General features: G+C 33.9%; 2 protein-coding genes and 1 non-coding gene across 3 annotated transcripts; 1 reads left to right on the forward strand and 2 right to left on the reverse strand.

The window, feature by feature from the left end:
* Nucleotides 1–4356: 4356 nt before the first annotated feature.
* Nucleotides 4357–10925, reverse strand: LOC125877850 (F-box protein At4g22280-like). Its single transcript, XM_049559126.1, has 5 exons — nt 10758–10925; nt 7252–8216; nt 6968–7123; nt 6580–6885; nt 4357–4789 (listed from the first exon to the last, which is right to left on the reverse strand). The coding sequence occupies exons 1-4, from the start codon at nt 10774–10776 to the stop codon at nt 6601–6603; spliced, it is 1425 nt and encodes a 474-aa protein (XP_049415083.1). The 5' UTR covers nt 10777–10925; the 3' UTR covers nt 4357–4789; nt 6580–6600.
* Nucleotides 10926–12182: 1257 nt separating this feature from the next.
* TRNAG-CCC (transfer RNA glycine (anticodon CCC)) lies at nt 12183–12253 on the reverse strand. The gene has a single exon. It is a non-coding gene; the product is annotated as a tRNA-Gly (tRNA).
* Nucleotides 12254–13925: 1672 nt separating this feature from the next.
* LOC125876264 (protein disulfide isomerase-like 5-4) lies at nt 13926–21665 on the forward strand. The gene is made up of 15 exons (XM_049557396.1): nt 13926–14203; nt 14293–14383; nt 14638–14732; nt 15162–15219; nt 16247–16431; nt 16522–16579; nt 17907–17947; nt 18088–18162; nt 18730–18786; nt 19513–19579; nt 19817–19963; nt 20195–20419; nt 21060–21209; nt 21301–21378; nt 21504–21665. Exons 1-15 carry the CDS (start codon nt 14163–14165, stop codon nt 21579–21581), a joined length of 1446 nt encoding a protein of 481 aa, XP_049413353.1. The 5' UTR covers nt 13926–14162; the 3' UTR covers nt 21582–21665.
* Nucleotides 21666–22652: the final 987 nt, after the last annotated feature.

Raw genomic sequence — 22652 nt, forward strand, 5'->3', positions numbered from 1 at the left:
ACACTATTATAAATATCTCACTTTTTTTTTTTAATCATAGTGTTCGGGTCAATTTGTGAATTTCGATTAATTTTTATGGAATATCTCTTACCTCCCATCAATAACAAATATCAGATACTTTTGTCCATCTGAATATAGCAAATGAAAAGAAATCACTTAAAAGGGATCATTTGGTTGAGTGTATTAGCTAAAATAATGCATGCATTAGCTTTGTGTATTAGTAATACATTGTTTGATACACTTTTTCATGTTATGTATAATTAATGTTTGCATTAGTTACACTCTCTATTGTGTATTGAAGAGTGTATTAATAATACCATGAATTTCTAGGTATTAGTAATGTAAAGGGGTTTAGTACATTCATTAGCATGGTTAAAGACATAATTACCCATCCAAAGTACTTTTACATCTTTTCCACCATAATTGTGAAGGATATTTTTGTAAATAAATATTTTTATACAATTCATACTATTTTAATGCACAAAATCAAACAATGCATAAGAAATAATATATGCATAACTAATGCAAACATAACTAATACAAACATTACTAATGAAAGTATTATTAATATACTCTATTAAGCATTATTTTTTTTTGTAGAGAATTAAATTTAAGACTNTTAGTATGGTTAAAGACACAATTACCCATCCAAAGTACTTTTACATCTTTTTCACCATAATTGTGAAGGATACTTCTGTAAATAAATATTTTTATACAATTCATACTATTTTAATGCACAAAACCAAACAATGCATAAGAAATAATATATGCATAACTAATGCAAACATAACTAATACAAACATTACTAATGAAAGTATTATTAATATACTCTATTAAGCATTATTTTTTTTTGTAGAGAATTAAATTTAAGACTTCATAATGTTCGACCCACATTATTGACCACTAGAAAACACCTTTAGGTGCACTTTAACAAATACGGAAAGTCACCTACTCCTTCAGTCTCAATTTTATGTGGAAGTGTTGGACTATAAACACAATTTTAAGAAATAAATGAAGATTTTTAAAATTTGAGCTCTAAAGTTAATTATTTGTGTGACTATAAATTATAATTAATTTTAATTTTTTAAAAACATGACCTGTTTTTTCATATATTAAATATATATAAATTACGAAGGATGAAATAATATTTTTACTTGTATAATTTGATTGTAAAATTGAGCTGAGAAATTCTCAAAAATAATCTCTTAATTCCTACTATAAAATAGGAATAAAAGTTACATATGTTTTACTTTTTCCAAATCTTATTACATGAGATTTGAGTGTGAAATAAATGGGAATAGAAATGGGGAAATGATGGTTGGTGCGATGCAAAATTTTCATTTAATAGGTGTTGAGTATTGACCATACCAAATTCTAACATAATATGAGTGACTACATTGGTAGGTAGATTGTGACCCTTTGATTTTAATCAAGATTTTTTTTTTCGGTGGTTGATCAAACTTCTAAATTTGATTTATTTTGAAAATAGAAGTACGAAGAAATATTATTTTCTTTAGTTTTTGAAAAGTAATTTTTATTACTCTCCTGAAATATTACTTTTCTCATCAAAATTTGATCAAATATCTTGTTTTTTCTAAAATAAATATTTTTTGGTCTTTCAAAAGCTTGTCTAAACAAGCTATAAGTGATTTACCCGATACAAATTTAAATTAATCAAATTAAATAATTCAAAAACCTAACTAAACTAACAGAAACATGAGTATATTGTTATATATTCAAAGTGAAGTTGCACTAGTTAATTTTAAAACCGTTATTAAAGATTTAAAATTTAATCATTCCAAAATTTACTTCAGATATACAGATTTAAAATTTTTAAATTTTTACTCTCTAAACTGAAAAGATAGCATATTTTTGTAATAAATAATTGAGCACCTAACATGCTATTGACTTCTAACATGATATAAATAAATATAAAATCTTCTAGTAATTATTTTTTTAACAATGTTTAATATGTACGGAAAAGATAATACCTTAAATATCCCCAACAATTATTTGTAAGGTATTTGGGTATTGATTATTTTAATAAATGATTGTGATAAGATAATATTCCATCAAACAACTCATTAATTATTTGTAAGGACTTGGGAAATTGTCTTTCACCTTGAAATGTTTGTATCTATTGTGCGTCGCTAATTAGATGATAAGGCATTTAGCTATTTTAAGACCGTCAAAATTATTCTCTTTGTCTATAATTATTTGAAAGAAATATTATTATATGATTATTGAAAAGAAATATTACAATTCTTTGTTTGATTAAATAATTGATTTTTTCTTGTTTGTATCAGTTTTGAGTTATTGTTTAATGCCCAAAGACGACCTCCAAAGAAAAAAATCTTATTCGACGGAGAGATTGGAACCGAAAAAGATTAAGTTCCGCACATATAAGATAGACAGAAGTATGAGACGAGCAGTTCCGATCTGATAATCGTCTTCTTTGTCGAAAAAATGCATAGTGGAAAGGAATGCTAGTGATTGACCGAGATTTCGTGTTCTTTCAAGAGTGATATGACACCATGCTAGTCAGACGGGAAGTAAGGCTTAGGTAGGGCGCCTAGTCGGAAAAGCCGTAATTAGGTTACCCGAGATAGAATAGGGCTCAGTGCAAGTTCCCCTCTCGACATCATTATTCCAACAAAATTTGATAGTTAAAAGTAACTTTTGATCATCTTAGTCGGCTCGGTAAAATTGTAGCCCAAAAAAAGAAGATCCAGAGTGATTCCCCACCTATCTTGTCAGTCGTCAAGGGCCCAATGAATGAAACGCTTGTTCATCCCCTTATTGATAAATAACGACTCACTTTAACCTCAGAGTCAGCCGTCGAGGACCTGACGATCGATAAACGACGACTCACTTTCACCTCAAAACAACTCGAACAGTTGTCCACTAGTCGTTTTCCCTAAGGAAACAACTCGAGCAGTCTATCACTAGCCGTTTGCCCCAATCCTCAGAGCTTTTTTATTTTTTAATCTCGTGAAGATATTAACATACCTTTTATCACAAACAAGTAAATATCATTACTTACGTAACAACAACAACAACAACATACCCAGTGAAATCCCACTAGGTGGGATCTGGGGAGGGTAGAGTGTACGCAGACCTTGCCACTACCTCGTAGAGGTAGAGAGGCTATTTCCGAGAGACCCTCAGCTCAAGTACATCAAATCCAAGTGAAAGGCGAGGAAAACAGTATATAAAACATAAAATCCAATAAGAAAGAAAGTATATAATCAACAAAGGAAAATATCATTACTTACATCATCACTTAAAAAAAAATACACTTAGTATTATGAAGTCGTCAAGACTAAACATCTGAACTTCAACCATATACAATTTTAGACACATAAATTAAATAACGATGTCCAAATAAATAGCCTTTTTGAATTTATATTTAGTACTACTCCAAGTGGGCCTTTGACAAAGATGACCCCTCACTGTCAAAACTTACCCACAAGCCTCAATTCTTGAAGAGTAAGGGGCACACCATTTGTTTAGTTGAGTAAATTTAGTAAAGAGATTGCATCATTACACATTATTATTATTATTGTTAGAATTATTAGTCTAATGTATCAATTAAAATAGTCTTATTCTTTTTATAATGAGCATAATAATCAAAAAAGCAGTACTGGATTCAGTGCATTGTAATTGCTGTTTGATAAGGACATAAAGAAACATAAATTTATTACAATATCAAGTGCTACAGTTTGACCTACATTATTATTATTTTTAAAAAAGTTCTCTGAATTGGCATATTCTTGTTAGATTATTTTAAATGCTGTGTCATTTAATAAATGTGTAAATCTGAGAATTTTTTGCAGTTGTTCTCTGCCCCTTGTCTGGTTTTTCTCTATGGGGACACAACCAAGTCTTATAAGTGGCTTTCTATTGGAATAAAAAGACATTTTTATCCAAAAGGTATAATAACAACTCTCCACAACACAACATTTATAAGTCAAGATGGAAAATAATTGCTTTTTGGAGCAATTATTCTTTTTCCATTTCTTTATGCTTTTCCTCCCTTGCTTGATACGAAGAAATCTATCAAAAACAGTCTCTTTACTCTGCAAAAATAAGCATAAAATTTGCATACATTCTACGTTCTCCAAACTCCACTTATGAAACTAAGGTTGAAAGATGGTTATCAAGAGTTTAAACCCTCTGATAGTTCTACTTCTAATTTTTCTGACTGCCTACATAAAGGACTTATCAGCAGAGTATGAAAAAAAAGATAAAACTCAATTTCTCCAATTGTAAAACAAGACATAATGCATAAAACTTCGACATGTAAAACACACAAAATAACAGACATTGGAACTTGATCAATGCATGTGTAACTTTCTTTCCCAAAAAACCCAAACTTGTTATAAAATATTTTCCCTATCCTTGTTGTTTCATATGACTGAGTCAGCTATATCACATATAGTAGATTTACAATGCTTGATTCCTTTTGAATTAAAAACAATCACAAAATCATCTACCAAGCACCTATGCCTATCCCCCACAAAATAAATGACAAAAAAGGGGTAAAGGGTCCATCGCTAAGTTAACTGTTTACCTGTTCCACTACAGTCAGATTCCACTACTTCAGAAAGACTTGTGACCTAATTGCAAAAAGAAGTTCCAACTGATTTACATGAATCTGCAGAATTTGTTACCAAAAATAACTGATCCAAGAAGTGTACTAAAGCATGGTGTTGCACTTGTAAACGGAACCAAAAATTGTAGGGCTGGATCCACAGCTAATGCTTGCAAAATATCTGCTTGTTGGAGACTGCATTACATACACATACAATAAGAAGGTAATAAGCATAAAAATGTTAGTATCAGGTTTACACACCCAACTTAAATGCTCTTTAACAGACAATGGCTTGTAAAAAGCAATACTGCAGCACCACCAAGTGTCTAAAAGCAGAAGCTATCAGATATAAAAAATTGTCAACTGATTTTATTTTTAAGCGAACAGAATACTTTTGACACATGAAAGATGAAACGGAAAATCACACTAATCTTGCAGTGCAAGACATGAGTTTGATATCGATTTAGGTGCAGTTACTTGCTGCATCAAAAAGTGTAAGTGCACCATGAAATTCTTCAAAGTCCAAGTGTAATGACATATATATCTTTAGTTAAATTGGCGGCTTCTTGGCTAGCTGAAAGACTGGAAAAAACAAATTTCGACAGGCTCCAAAAGTAGATTTGCATATTGCAGTTACTCGTGCTTTCAACTCCTTGTGATGTTTCCACTCGTAAAGGTCCAAAGAGGTTCTAGTTCAACAATTTCCTCGCTGCACTGTGCTATTTAGAATAAGAAATTTGGTGAATGTACATCCTAACTAGAGAAACCAGATTTCATAAAGCGATTCCCATTAATCAATCTATAATGGTAATCTAATTTCACAGTCTCATGTGCAGAATATCAGTTAAGTTGCCGAAAGATGGAACAAACGGGTCTGGATATAATTTTCCAGTCAAACCTCAACTCTATTAACATGGTGAGCTTTTGGTGCAAGCACATGCAAATCTTTTTCTACTATATAAAGAGACATATTTTCATCTGGTGACCACAGATACACAAAATATTATCATCATTATAAAAGAATGAGACTATTTTGATTAATATGTAACAGTAATTATAATAATTAACGATGCATATTGCAATTACTCTGGCCTCAACTCCTTGAGGAAAGAAGAATTCTTTGATGTTTCCAGTCGTAAAAGTCCAAAGAGGTTCTAGTTCAAGAATTTCTTCGCAACACTGCCTTTTAAAATAAGAAACCCTGTGAATGTGAATCCTAACTCCTAACTAGAACAAACCGGATATTCAATAAGAGATTACCCACCATCTATTTTTAATGGTTATCTAATTTGATACATTAGTCTCATGTGCAGAAGTTCAGTTAAGTTGCTGAAAGATGGAACAATCGGGTCTGAATATAATTGTCCAGTCAAACCTTAGCTTTATTAACACGGTGAGCTTTTGGTGCAGGCACATGCAAATCTTTTAATACCATATAAGAGACATTTTCATTTGGTGGACCATAGATACACAAAAATAGAAATAAATGAGAGATCTTATTTTGACCTGGATAGTGACTAAAATAAGTAAAATAAATGAACTTTGAAATGTAGATTAATAGGACAGCATATGTGCAATATGTGATTTTCCAGCACTAGCTACTAAGCAAAAATCCATTCCTGGATAGATTTACTTCTATGTTATTCTGAAACATTCATAACCCTTCCTGTTTTTGTATTCCCATCTTACAACTAGCTCCTAGCAACTTGAAAGTAACTCATGTATAATCCACGGAACACTGACCTTCTGGAAATGATGAAAAATTAAGCATTCATCATGCTTTCTTAGTAAAACTCAAGTTCATATCTCAAAGGGCAGAATCTAAGTTTTTAAACTCATTACTGTACTGGGCAGTCTGATTCAGATATTTAGCTAGTAAATTGAATTATGAACCAAAGCAGAAGAAAAAAGCAGATGCCACATCTCTGCATAGAAAGAAAAATGACAAGGAAAACTAAAAGCTTCTTGATGGAAAAGGAACTCACATGTAAAAGCTCTTTTAGGTTTTACATAAACTTGATAGCACAAGACACAGATCCTCCGTGCCGACTCCGCAGTTGATCTTTAACTTCCTTTTGCTTCTTTAGATCCCCAAAAGGTCTCTTTGAACAAACTATGTTCAGCTTCTCCAAAACTAATGCAATTTCCAGCAAATTTCTTAAAAAAGAAATCTCTGTATCATTACCATGAAAATTGCTGTATTTCACTGTCTTGAGACTAGACAAGAAACAGGGTGGTACAGATCTCAAGTTCCAGTCATCTTCACAAAGGTGCATGCAGGGGTCAAGTCCCTGAATGGTATGAAAAATAGAAAAGAACTCATGTGACTTGAATTTTTTTTATAAACAAGTCCACAATGCCAAAGGTATCTACCTCAGAAAAATGAAGCGATTGCAACTTTGGCAAACATTGGAGCAGTTCCTTCAATGGTCCAATGGAATGATTTTCAAGTTCCATACTCAGCTCCAAATGCGTCAAGTTATAAAATATTGGAAGTCGGTCTTTCTCTATATCAGCGATGAAGAGAGACTTTGCCAAGCAACAAGGTGGGATCACAGAAAAGGAAAAAAAGAAAAAACATCAGTACTGCATATTTAGACATTCAACATTCTAGACTGTGATGTTCTGTAGCTAATTTCCGTCTGGTTAGTAATTACCTCAATAGCCCTGCTAGATATTCTCGCAGCACTAATCTTGTGTAGCCCTCTAAAGAGCTTAACAGCACGAAAAGCAATTTGATTTCTCTTCTCATACAGAATTGGGATGTGAATTGATGCATTGACTGAGGAAGATAGATTATACAAACATATCTCATTTGAGAGATAACCACTGTACTTAAGGAAAGTAAGACTTGCTGCATCAATCTTGATTTTGCAGCCATTTAGATCATCAGTGGAGCCAAAGAAAGGCAAATCATCGATTATCAAACTCTTTAATGAAGAGATTGAAATTGCAACTTGCTTCAAGTTCATCCATTCACAATCTAATATAGCCAACTCCCGAAGCATAGGGCAGCTAGATAACAGCCTCTGGGTTGAGCTATCATCCCGAAATGTGACAAGACATAGGTGCAAGGTCTTAAGGAAAGGAAAACAAGTACTAGTAGGTAGTTCAAGAACGCAATTCATTTCAAGTTTTAGAGAAGTAAGTGTCTTGCTACTGAAAACACATTGAGGCAACATAAAAGGTTCTTCTACAAAAAGACAGAGATCAAGATCTTGAACATTATGCCTAATAACAGTTGAAAGCCATGAACAAACATGAGAGGCACTGAAGCAAACACGGCAGGAAAGGCGAAACTTTTTTATGTCTGATTCTTCTCGAAGTTGAAGAAATCTGTGAACAAAGTGCATGAAACTAGTGACCTTCATCGGATAACCAAAAACCCTACTTGAGTAGAGAAATGAGTCATCAAAGTCAATGTTTTCAACACAAGTCCAAAGATTCTTCCACCTTGTTGAAAGTATACATGTGCCCACAACATCTCTGGTAGGAAGATATGAAAGAATATGAAGAAGAATGGAATCATGTAAATTGCTGATCTTATCTTCTCCGCCTTCGGGGTTATGCACTTCCAAAGCAGTATGCCGTTTGAAGCTGTTAATTGTGTGCCACTTGCTCCCTGGGCAGGGAAAAAAGCAGTTAGTAGGTGGAACTGAGCAGTAAATGGGCAAACACAAATGCAAGTTGAAGCATAAGATTCTCGTTAGTTAACGTGTGGAAATCAAACTAAAGAAGACTAGGATCTGTAACACCATCAATGAATTACTAAGCGCGACAATCAAAGTATTTTAAACTTCGTAAAACCATCCAAATCCTAGAAATGAGGCATATCCATTATCAGCCTAATGCATTAGAAGCCTCACGAATGAATCATGCCCTTCAACTGAAATTGACCCTCTTCCCCAAGATCCCAAACAGAAGAAGGAAACAACATGACTTATATGTGATAATACCGACATCAAATTAAACCCACTTGATCATTGTTCGACAGAGCTTAGGGGTAGTTTATTCGATCCAAGACTACAGTTGAGACAAAAGCCAGTGTAGCTGAGCCGAGGGGCAAGTCAGCCCAAACAATGAGAAAAAGGCCAGTTCAACTGAGTTGAAAACAACACCTCTACACCTTACGTCAGCCTATCAACTAGATAATGATTTTGAGTCTTCACAACGACAAGTTAAGCTTAAAACAGGTCTGAATCAATTAGATTAGCATGACTGTGATGATGCCTTTAGCTAATTAAGCCCAGGTAGCTACGTCATAGAATCAATCAAGGTCCAAGTTACCATGGAAAAAGTTATTGTGTTTGACCAAGTCCAAAGAAACTTATAGGTAAAGGATCTAGTTAGAAACTAACTTACTTATAGGCAAAGGATCTGGTTGGAAACTAACTTCCCAAGGAGTGAGGGACAAGGCGCAAACCAGTTACTTGATACGATAAGTATCAACCATCCCCATAATATGTGGACATGATCCACTTATACAAAACTTAAGGAGCAAGTCTAGAAGAAAATGAAAAAGATAGTCAGGGTAGCTTAATTTCCTTTTCTAAATTTACAATATATATAAAATGATCGACACTTTTATAGTAGGTAACGAGGCATCCAACACAACACATCCACAACTCTTATTATCCTTTTGTTTCAATCCAATTCAATGCAGTTTATTTTAGCTCAATTATGCTTTCATGTTATATCCAGGCTTTACATCTTTTAAAGCTTTCCTGAAAGTTCAAGCCCTCACTCCTTGTTTGGATGGTTGTTATCCATTGTAATATTGTACTGTTAGTTTAAATATAAAGTTTGTTTTGATTAAGTTTTATCGTATCGTATTGTTAAATCCATCGTTAGGTAACGACGAAATGTCCCATTTAGTGCAACGACCAATTTGGTGTGATCACATCATTACCTTATTTTTTCTTCTCATTTTGTCTTTACTTATTATTTAATAATCTTGTTTATCCTTTACCGTAACTTTTTATAGTAGTTCTACTTTGTACCATAGTTCTCTTGTAGGTTTATCCTTCAAATTGTTGATGTGTGACATTATATAACGACGGAAAATGACAGAATCCATCCAAACGTTGTACTCATTAAAATAATACAGTACGATATATTATGAAACTATACGTAACATCTAAGCAGAGTGTAAATATCATTAATTAGCTTCCATAAAAGTGGTGCAACTTGTACTTGCTAGTATTTACCATTAAGAGCTCCATTAGAGTCCCACGATGATTCAAGAAATAGGTTGTCTACTAATGAACAAAATTATAGGGTAGAGTTAGACCTAAAGTTAATTTTCTTTACATGATACTAGAGCTAGATCCATCACTACTCTTAATTTACCTATTGTTGCGATCCTATGCCATGATATCCATGCTCCACACGTTCGGACTTGAGTATGCGTTGGTGTTAGAGTCAATCCACATTGAATGAGGGAATGATTATTTTTTTCTTGAACAATCCTCGCATTATGAGCTAGATTTTGGAGTTAGGCCAAATGTCCATTTCTAGTCAACGGGTAGAGTCTTTCCCATGTGGATCATTGCAAATTTTGGGAATCATTAATATGTGATTCGACTACACAACACAACTAACTAAGCCCGGTGTCCTAGGAACTTTTTTTTGAATCAGTAGTCATCTTAGCCAACAAAAGATTAGATGTATACCAACAACAACAACAACATAGCAAGTGTAATCCCACAGCTAACAAATATGTTGTTTCTGAAAGACCCGCACATTGTTTCTGATAAATCCTCGACTCAAGTAGCGCATACCAAAGCCATTTGGAAAGGAAATAACCAAAGTAAAGAAGACATGACAGATAATATGCAAAACATTAAATAGTAGCTACAGCAAGATAATGCAATAACCTTAGCACTAGAAACAATAGATAATAACAAAAAACTACGAGAACAGTGATAATACTACTGATAGCTAGATGTACACAAAGAGAACCAAAATAAAAAAGTGTCGAATGAAAACTAGGGATAATAATAGCTAAAGAGACTTTACACCCAAAAAAATCGAATGAAGTGACAAATGCCAAAAGATAAATATTAACTACGTTTGATACATCAACAACATCAGAAGCCATAACCACAAAACGGAAACCGAAAGAGGTTACGATACACTAAAAGAGAAGCAAAAAGGAGCTCACTAGAGACGATTGTGGCCATTTAAGGAATGAGAACTCGGAAACTGAAGCTTTTGGTAGCAAAAGTAGACAATAAATGTGGAACCACGGCGACTGATAACCGATAACCTCCGTTACCGGCGAAATTTGATCATCGGAGAAGTACTGAACACGACAATCCCGACTCTTTGTGTCACTGGTGTGTGTATAAAGTGAATAGTCCTTTCAGTTGCAATGATGGAAGCACGTGCTAGTCAGATGATCCCCAAATCGTGTATTGGCACGTGGCAAATCCTACTTCCTACACGTGGATGGACCTTATTTGGTTTTTTTTGTTTATTTTTTTTAATAATGACATATAGATTGAATGCTTTTTTTTTCTGTTTGAAGAGAGAAAAAAGTAAGTATTTGAAAGTTGAAATTGTATTTAGACACGTATTTTTACTTAAAAGAAAATTGAAATATTGTGAGTAGAAAAACTTTCACTCAAAAAAATGGTTTTGATTTTGATCGATTTTTTGAATTTTAAAGACTTTTCTTCGATAACAATAAATTCAGTGTAGTCTCAAAAATGAAATTTGGAAGGTATGACATACGCATATCTCTATTTGTAGAGTAGAGAAGTTATTTCTCATAAATTTCAACTTAAAAGAATATTAGTGATGCAAGAAAATACAAAAAAATAAAATAGAGACAACAAACATGTAATAAACAAATGAAGCAACAAATATTAATACAACATCAGAAAGAAAGTAACTATATATGATACCTAAATTATACTACTAAGAATAAACCACATACTATTATAATCTTTGATATCCATATTTTTCTTTTTAAAATCACGTCATCCGTCAGCTTGAAGCTATGATGTGTCATGTATATTCACATCTCCAAGTTTCTTTTCGACCTACCTCTACCTTTCCTAACTCTTGCTATATTTAACGTCTCACACCTCTTCACTAGCCAATTTCACACCTCCTCTTGACATGTCTGAAACATCTCGATCTAAATTCACTCACATACAAAAACTAATAAAAAATTCCAAGTACATAAATCAAAGAAAAAAGGACAAAAATTTGTAATGCAAAATAAAAAAGAAAGTAACTATATATATTATACCTAAATTATACTACTAAGAGTACGGTAATACTCAGTTACATACTATTATAATCTTCGATCTCCATACTTTTCTTTTTAAAATCACGTCATTTGTTGGCTTGAAGCTATGACATGTTATATTCACATTTCCAGGTTCTTTTTTGACCTACTATCTTTCCTAACTCTTGCTATATTTAACCTCTCACACCTCTTCACTAGCCAATCTCATACCTCCTCTTAACATGTCTAAAACATCTCGATGTGGCTTCACTCGTATACAAAAACTAATAAAAAATTCAAGTACATAAATCAAAGAAAATAGGACAAATATTTGTAATGAAAAATAAAAGCTGCGCATCCGGGGAATCGAACCCCGGTCAGTACCGTGGGAGGGTACTATGATACCACTACACCAGATGCGCCTTTGTGGTCCACTCGAGCCTCTTTACGCATTACTTAATTAGTAACACATGCAAAATGGAAGTAATATTTATTATAGTTTCAATAACAATATAAATTAGCGTTTTTTAAGTAACAATTGAGATTCGATTCATAATAAAATAATATCTAAAAGGACGTTACTTTTTTTGGGTGGGGAAGAGATACAATGAGATTCGAACTCTCACTACTAAAGTGAATGGGTAGACAACTCTCCAATTGAGTTATATCTCACATATACGTCATGAATCATACTACATACAAATTTATACTCAATTATAAAAAGTTATTTCAAAACAATAAACATTACTATAAATCAAAATGTCGTTTGTTATCATACGCGTACTAACATATAATATACGATATGAATTAAACGTCTGGAAAAACTTTAATTTATACAGAAAAATATACTAATCGGTTGGCAATATTTAGGGGTCATTTGATTGATAAGTCAATGGATTGTACAAATTATGAGACGTTTTATCATATTTGGTACAATTTTTAATTTTGGGGATTAACAATTATGCACACATCACAATTGTGTTATTAATTTTATATTATGATTTAGAAAATACGTGGTCACTTTGATGTCTTAGTAAGCATATAATTATGCAAGCAATAAAATAGACATTTGTGAAGAACTTTAAAATAATAAATAAAAAAAATATTATATTTACATGCTTTTGTTTCATATTCTTTTCTTTATTTCTTCTAGTGTTTAGAGTCGTTACTATCATGTAATTCTATGAAAAAGTAAGGTCAACATCGATATTTATTTGCAAGAATTTTTATTTTATAAAATTTGGCAGGGTAATTTTGAAGTGATATAGCTAAAGATCATTTTCTTGTTACAAGAGGAAAAAATGATGTTTTCTACCAAATAGGCTCCAATGGTTGTCATTTGAGCAATAGACTAGTCTAGTACTTTCGCAGATTATTAAATTCTTCCGTACAATTTTGTTTTGCTAAATAATCTCCAATACCATTTTTCGAGGGTCTGTTTAGAAGAGAGCCTACATCTTGTTAATTCAATAATTTTTATTAAATATTTGAAAACATCTTTAAATTCAGTTTAAATTATTAGTTTCATTCCCGAATAAATGACAACCTTGATTAGTTGAGCTTAAACATATTCCTAAATTCTGGCTATATTTAAAAATATTTTTAATACTTCTCTCGACTTTTTAGTAAGAGCCCTATACTCCTACAAAATTTTGAGACTACTTGCTATGTCAAGTGATTGATCGAAAGTGTATTTAAATTTAATTACTCAAGTAGAGAAGTGGTTTTAAGACTGTCAATAGTACAATAACGAAACTAATAATTTCGTCAAGTATACTTCTCTCTTATTCTTACTACACTAATCAACTACTAAATTACAAATAATTTCTACATAATTAGTACAAATATTACTAAAATCAACATTAATACATCATATTCAACATTATTTTTATACGATCTACCAACTACTCGCTTAGTACCATCCATACTTGAGGCAATGAACATTATAAACAGGGCCATTAATTAATCTGGTCCCTCTTTATGATTTGTGAGGACCCAATTTACCCACAAGATTAATAACCCGACCCAACACTTTTCGGGTCCCATCTTCTTCAGATTTTTATAATTTCGTTTAGATTCAGCAACTCACAAAATAAATAAAAATTTGCAACACATACAGTGCTGGTACCGCTTGAAACGCCTGCGGGAAATACACACATAAACTCCCGCAGATGCAGCTGAATCCTCCCAATTCTCGAGACATCTATAAGAAATTCCATTGAAATTCAGCATTTCTATCTGTTTTTCTTCGTCGGAGATTTTGCAGATCTGTTAGTTGATTCATACATTTGCAGTATTAGCTTTGCCGTTTTTGTAGAAAGCTCAATAATCATGGTGTCCACTTCTAAGATCAAATCCGTTGACTTTTACAGGTTTCTGCTCGATTTTTCATATTTGTTTTGATTTTTTGCTTGCGTTTGTGTGTTTTTGTTGTATAGACTTGTTTTATTTTTTATTGCAGGAAAATTCCTCGAGATTTGACAGAGGCATCATTATCTGGTGCTGGATTGTCCATCGTAGCAGCACTTTCCATGATGTTTCTCTTTGGAATGGTTAGAACTCAAAATGCTTCACCTTCATTAGTAATTAAGTTCAATTGTTGAAGCAAACTCTCTACTAGCTCTAAGATAGATATGTAATCCTAAATTCTGCTGCAGTTATATCGGTATTGTTACATTTGGTTTTGAGTCCTGTAATCAGAAGCAATGGTGATTGGTGGTTGTTTATTTGTCAGCTGTTTTGTAGCTCATTGACTAGCTCCTTATCAGGGAAGTAGTTTTATGTTAATTGTGTTTATTACTTGTAGGAACTAAATAACTATTTGACAGTGAGCACCACCACATCTGTTGTTGTTGATAAGAGTTCTGATGCGGAATTCTTACGAATTGATTTTAATATGAGGTAAGATTCTGAAACATTTAGGGAAAGAATATTCAGTTTCCTTTTTTTTTTCTCTGTAATACCGTCTACTTGATGCATATGCCAAAGATAGATATTATCCATTTCTAAGATGGAATCACTTTTGTTTAACATTCTTTCATACTTGGTTTTTGTTAAACACAAGTGATGAGACTATATGTGAAAAAAAGTAAAAACTGGGAGATAGCAAGCGGTTGATTACATATTAATGAAGCACTTTGCTGGATTATTTATGTCAGCATGATACAATTGTTCGGGAGTCTTTCTTGTTTCTGTTCAGATTGTTTCAGGATGTCTCATGTTTTTTCATTTTGATTTTCTAGTCAGGCATTCCCTTCTATGATGTTGTATTAACCATGCAACCCATTTCTTTAAGTTTGTCCATAACACTTTGCTGAACTTACCTTGCAGTTTCCCGGCATTGTCTTGTGAATTTGCATCAGTGGATGTGAGTGACGTCTTAGGAACAGTAAGTTTCAACTTGTTTCCTATGGACTCTATAATGTGGCAGTAAAAAATGCCTAAAGTTATTTTCACTATCAAAAAATTTAGTTAAGAACTTCTTATGAGGCACTTGTTTTAGAATACCTGTTCAGGTTTTGAAAAATATGTCCTGTTCAATTAGGCTGTGTGTTTCACTTTGTTCTTGATCCCTTTTGTCCCTATCTAGTCTATTGTCCTTGGTGACTCTGAAACAATGTGTTCCTTTCACATTGGCTATTTCTTCTCCCATCCGTCTCATAAAAGAAAAGAGTGTGTGTGTGTGTGTGGGGGGGGNGGGTTACGGGAGCATGATCACCAATTGAACTTCTGTAGGGGAACATGCAGCTGTTCTCCATTTAGTCATGATCCTAGCTAACGAACTGCCTTAATAGAATATAACTTTTTTTAGATGGCCAATAGGCAATAGGTGCAACTAGTTCTGTAAAGTGGGTTGTCCCCTCCAGCTGGTGCTTTAAAGTCCATTATTGTATATTAACCTTTTATAACTCAGTTTTTAGGATTGAGGTGGTCTTTGGGACTCTATATCTTCTAGGAGCTATTCTCTTGTATTTGTTGTATGCTGCTTCTTCTTTATCCTTAATGCTTGCCCCTAGGGGGAGGTGTCGGATGAGTAGTGTACTTTTAATTACTCAATACATTTGTTTTCCCGAGATAGTTTTGGAATCAATATAATTCTTGTTTGACAGGCAGTGGATATTCATGAAGAAGAGATTTTCTTAGGGCCCACAGGGGATATGTATCTTATGTTGATATTCCGCAATTAGTGTTCAAAAATATGTTCTGATTACTGGTCAGTTGTGACATTATTGATTATTCTGCTACAAATCGCCTAGTGAACTAACTATTGACAAATGATGCAAAATTGTCCCTTTGATTCTAGTTATGCATGTATGTCATAACATCATGCAGTTTGATGTACTTAGCCATTAGCTTTTTGTTTCTCCCAAAAGTTGTTAGTGTTTAACAGATTTGTATATATTAATTAATCTCAGAATAGGTTGAACATAACCAAAACAGTACGCAAGCATTCCATTGACAAAAACTTGAGACCTACTGGCTCTGAGTTCCATTCAGGCTCAACTGCAACAGAACTCAAACATGATGCGGAAGATGATGAGGAATATGGTGAAGGATCTGTTTCCTTAAATGGACACAGTTTTGATAGAGTTACTCACCAGTGAGTTATTAGCTATACACTAGTCATCTGTTTTCACTCCATTAATGTTCATCTCTTTATTCTTATACTTATCGACACTCTTTTTTGCAGTTACCCAATTTTAGTTGTAAATTTCTTTGCTCCTTGGTGCTATTGGAGCACCCGGCTGGTATTTTTCTATTCAACCAAACTGCTACTTTCCTCACTTCTTGTTTCTGGTTGTAGGCTAAGTTAAACAGAAAGTTTTAAGATATATATGACTTGCTTTACTACCAAGAAGTGTGGATTTGCTGTCTGAGGATGGGTTATTGATGTCCTATCTTTCTCATAGTGATCTGTAAACAGGATAATTTAAGGGTTTTGTGTATCAATATGCACTTACCAGTGCCTTTTTTCTTGTTTTGATGTATACATATATGCCTAAAGGATGCAGCGAAGAAATGGATCGGGGTAAAAAGACAGCGTACTCTTTGTAATAGCTAATAAGAATGGAAACCAGATTATTTAATTAAATATACAGGAGCTTAACTAGCTATAGTTTAATAAAAGGTCTTAGATTTGGCAGTTATCTATGACAGGAAAGTAGTTAAGCAATGTGTTTATAGCTTATATGAAGAACTCTAATTTTATGACTCTTAAGTCCTAATTTCTATCCCCAAAAAGTAAGAACAAAGGATTCTTATAGTCCTAAATTAGAAGCAACTCTAAAATTCTAAGAGTGACCTCCTCATAAGGGGCAATGACTTTAGGGAACCACCAGCGAAGGAAACAAAGGTACACAGGCTGAAAGCTGCTGAGTCTAATATCTACGACTGAATAAAGAAACGAGAAAGAAAATGAAAGTCTTGGTTACTTACAGTTTTTTTTCTGTGTCTGGTGGACATGTACAAAGAATGCACAACAAGAAGTATTTATGCTAATTTAGAAGAGTACTACAACAACATACCCAGTGAAAGAACTCCAAGATGCTTTGTTGCTCAGACTCTTCTAAAATGTTGCAGCTTCCGTGGCGGATCCTTAAAAAAACTTTTGGAGGATTAGTCGACATTTTGAAGAGTCCGAGCAACATAGCCAAGATGTGAGATATCCTAATAGAATGAACACAGAGCATTTTCTCTCAGCTGAGAGAACTCCAAGATGTGAGATCATCAGAGGAAAAAAGATGAAAAAAGGGAAGCAGCTTATGTTTAGATGGGGTTTCAACTCAAATATGTTCTCTTAAGGCTATTTGTTTGGTTAGCCTCTGCTAACCTTTCCCCTGTAGTTAGCTTAGACACCTTTCTGGATTTTGTCATCTCCTTAATTCTATAGGCTGAGAAATCCTCTTTTGTTGTAATCTTTGCATCCACTGGATGCTTTTAATGACAATTCACTTCATCAAAAAAAGAAAAAAATATAGTTGACCGATGGATTGATTTTCCATAGAACCCCTGTTCCCTGTAGAATAGCTTATTTTCTTTTTCCTTTTTCTGAAAATAATTTTCCTGTTGTCTCAGAAACCTTCATGGGAGAAAGCAGCCAATATTATAAGAGAGAGGTCCTCTTTGTTGCTTTTATACTTATTACAGCTTCTACCTGAAACAGTATATGCTGAACTCCATCTCATGTCCGAATGGAGCTTCTAGCAATTCCCTGCTGATATACTGATTCTAGCTTTCATTTTGCAATCATTTTCAGATATGACCGAGAATCGGATGGGCGCATTCTTGTGGCAAAAGTTGATTGCACTGAAGAAGTTGATTTGTGTAGAAGGTACTACTTGAGTGAAAAATTACTGGTTTAGTGGAGGTTATTGCTGAACCTGTTCGGTAAAACCTTTTTGTCACCAAAAAATTACAATTTTTGTTTAATCATCTTTGTTTCTGTGTTCAAGAAAAGACGGTTAAATCTAATTGTTTCCTCACAATCTAAAAAATAGAGAAGAGCAAACTGAGCATCAAATCTTTGATGACATATGTCCGGTGGATTCTCAAACTATGAGAGGTTCAGTTAGTTAAGGGGATAGTATTAATGTTACCTCAGCTATCACAGACCTAATACTCAATCTACCTCTTCAATTCAATTTCTCAATTGCTGCAGTATTGATTGGTTGAACCGTGACAGTGAACTTGCAAAAAAATAGATTTCACCTGAATAAAGGAGGAGATTAGGTTGGACTTCATACTATATGCTTTAGTAAGGAGTCCTCGTGTGTTCCCCAAGTAGTTTGATGAAAGTGCTTAGAGTTTTCTTGACTAATGTTCTTTTGGTTTATGAGTTTCTTACTATGATTTCATTTTTATCCGTATGCCTAATAATCATCTAATAATAAATTTTCAGGAATCACATACAAGGGTATCCCTCCATTCGCATCTTCAGAAAAGGATCCGATGTTAGGTAAACCATTAACTTATCTTTATCACTTATCAACTTGCGCTACTACTAATTAAAAATTTTAAGTTGTTTATGGATTGCTTAATGCCTTTCATATTTTATTGGTTTGACTATGATCCCAAACCATCTTAAATTCAAAAAGAAAAAGAGAAAATCTCCTGGTAGTTCTTCATTATGTTGTTAACTGTAGGCTGTTGTTGTGTGACTACTTCGCATCAATGCTAAGGTGTTAGATTCCCTAGCATGATAACAGGTGCACTTGTTATTTTATATTTGACCCCTTTCCGAAAGTTTTGAACCTTATCAGTGCAACTTTTGGCCATGGAAAGTGTACTGAGATCCCTCTTCTTCATCATTCTATCTTCTGCCTTTTCTTTTAATCTCTATCTGCTTCTACCTTACATGCTGAAAATTTTGAGCGGCATGATAACTTTGTTGAAGTTCATATCTATCCCTTGTGAGTTATAAGCGTAGTAACTCTTGCCGAAGTTGCTACCAGCATTCCAATTTCTGAATAATTAGAGCTGCACATTACCCAGTGTTTTGATGGTGGAGGTAAAAACTAAAAAGGGAAGTAGATAGGTCAATGTTTGTTAACTTACATCATTTCAACTATGATATTTAGCCCATGTACTTGGAAGTTTAATGAATTCAGTTTTTTTTAAAAGCCTAAATCTCATTCACATGGTTCTTATAATGTATTTATTGTTTACTATGCTTGCCATGCAGAGACGATCATGGACACCATGATCACGAGTCATACTATGGCGATCGTGATACAGACAGCTTAGTCAAGGTGAGAAAAATTGGGCTTGGATAAGGAAAAGAAGAAAACATTAAAAGAGGAAAACTTAAGGATGGTTAAGAATGAGAAAGAAAACAGAGCTGGTCTCATGCTTCCTTTTTTCAATCACAGGGCACAACTGTTTGTACTAATTTTTCACAATGCCATGCGGCAGTTGTGTGGCATTAGATGTTATTGTATCATTTGTATCATGCCATTGAGATGACTGGGATATTTATTCTTCTGCAGATGATGGAAGATTTGGTTGCACCTATCAAGTTGGATTCTCAAATGATTTCTTCGGATAATTCGTCTACCAAGCTGGAAACTGGCTTGAAAAGACCTGCTCCTGTAACTGGAGGATGCAGAATAGAAGGTTTTGTACGTGTTAAGAAGGTACACAAGTTATTAATGGGAGCCAGTAAAAAATAAGTGCCCCTGCAGCTGCAACCCAAACTAAGAAAACACAAGGATGATACTGGAGACAATGAGAAATATGATATGTTTTAAGTAGTTTGAAATATAAACATGGACAGTAAGATTGTTGAAGTGGTCATGCATTATTGTCTTGCTACTCTTAAAATATTCGACAAACTAATATATCCATTTATGTTATGTACTGTTCAGGTTCCTGGAAACCTTGTCATATCAGCTCGTTCAGCTGCTCATTCATTTGATGCTTCTCAGATGAACATGTCACATGTAATTTCTAGCTTTTCATTTGGTAAGACAATAACTCCGAAGGTTATGAGTGATATCAAAATACTGCTACCACATTTGGGTCGAAGCCATGATCGGTTGAATGGTAACTCATATGTTACTAATCCAAGAGATTCCACAGAAAATGTTACTGTAAGCTCCTACTCACCCACTATATCCCTCCTTTTTTTTTTGGATAAGTAATTGTTGGATTGTGTGACCATCTCATCTCAACATTTGAGTTCCTATTTTGGTGGGTTAAGGGTGATTTGGTTTCTTTATATGGTTTTTACTTTTTAGGCAATCCTCACCTCTTGAGCTAGTTATTGGGGTTGAGTTAGGCTCAATGTTCATTTTCTTATCATAATATCAGCGCCAGGACCATCCCAATTAATTGTTTACCCTATGCTGGGCCACTATCTCGTATTGACCACGCTCCAATTGTCAGTACAGGGTGTGCTAGGATGTTGAGTTCCCACATCGGTGGGTTAACGGTGATTGGTCTCTTTGTATGGTCTTGGGCAATCCTTACCTCTTGAGCTTGCTTTTGAGGTTGAGTTAGGTCCAATATCCATTTTCTTTAAATGTTATAATTTTACATTTTGCTGCTTTTACCGACTCCGGTTTATAAAATCTTACGGAAGTATGAAGAAATCTCAATTCTCAGTCACGGTTTCGTCTGCTTCTCCATGAGTTTTTGGGTGTACTTCTATGATATTTTTCAGCTGGTACATTGATAGAGTTTCAAGGATGACCAGAAAACCTAACTCACCTTTTATCTTTATTGTTGCAGATTGAACATTTTCTTCAAGTGGTGAAAACAGAGGTGATGACAAGATCGTACAAATTAGTTGAGGAGTACGAGTACACAGCACATAGTAGTTTGGTTCATAGTCTTCATATACCAGTAGTGAAATTTCATTATGAGCCATCGCCAATGCAGGTGTTGCATCAGTACATTTCATGATTATGTGATAGAGTTTAATACATCTTATTTTGGTTTCTTATTCTTATTATTTGTCCTTTGCTCTCAGGTCTTGATTACAGAAAATCCGAAGTCCTTTTCACATTTTCTTACCAATGTCTGCGCTATTATTGGTGGTGTTTTTACGGTCAGTCTCTCCTGCTTGCCTCTCCCGCTGTTTCACACCTTCATTCCGCTAACAACTTTCTCTGGGTTTTATTTGTGTCATCTTTATTGAAACTCCCCTACATTCGTTCTTTTTGGCTGGTACAGGTTGCCGGCATACTGGACTCGATTCTGCACAACACAATGAGAATGGTGAAAAAAGTTGAGCTAGGAAAGAATTTTTGAGGAGCGTAGTCTGATGATAGAAATTTAGTTTGTGCACTATAATTATACGCTTTAAAAATATACTATATTAGATATTCTCTTCGTGAAAACATGTTTCTTGCATCAAGAGTTCTGGTGATATCCCCAGTTAAATATGTAGAATGTTGTTTTGGCGTAGGTTCATTCATCAATATGAGCATCAGATTTCTCAAAAATAAGAACTAGTCAACTTGGCTCGTGTACGCAGACCTTACCTACCTCGTGAAGGTAGAGAATCTGTTTCTGAAAGACCCGCGGTGTTTCTCTTCTATATCCTTAGTTTAATCAAATCCAGTATTTTTGACATGAAATATTGATGTATATATAAAGGAACAATAATTTGAACGCGGTTATACAGTCGATGAATTCTTATTATGGGGACTGAAATGTATCGTCGGCCAACATACAAATGAGTCAAAAAGCATCTTTTCTAAGAAAGCTCTTTTCTAGAATTAAGACTCCTCAAATGGTTACACAAGGAGGAACTGATAAGAGACCAATTCATGCACTATACCATTAGCAACTCAAACCTGCTCAGATTTTAAAAATGCTTCACTCACTGTTTGTAAATTAAAAGAAAGAAAAGGATATTCGAGAAGAAAACTAGATATTGAGCAAACGAAGTGGTCAACCTTCGAATTAGAACCTTAGTTCAGAGCTATTTATTTTATACTCGTCATATAGTTGGATAGTTTAGTTATAGCTTGATGTTTTAGGAGTTTGTTTAATCGTTGAAGGCCAATTGTTTTAACTGGAATTTTCTACATTTTAATAATTAATACAGTTTAATTACCCCCGAAAATGGTTATGCGCGCCATTTCTAACGGTTTATTGGCCCCAATTTCTTTGAACTCTGTTCTGTTGAGCAGCTGGTTAAGTGTACAACTGTTGATTAGTGTTAGTTAGCTATCGATTAGTGTTAGTTAGCTGTCAATTAGTTTTAATTAATAGTGAAGGTTAGTTAGAGTTTGTTATTCAGTTAGATAGATAGTCACTTATATATAGAGCACTGTAAAGCATCTTTTTCAGTTAAGTTGTATAGTGATAATTCAA

Source organism: Solanum stenotomum, chromosome 9 (assembly GCF_019186545.1).
Source record: "Solanum stenotomum isolate F172 chromosome 9, ASM1918654v1, whole genome shotgun sequence".
Lineage (NCBI taxonomy): Eukaryota > Viridiplantae > Streptophyta > Magnoliopsida > Solanales > Solanaceae > Solanum > Solanum stenotomum.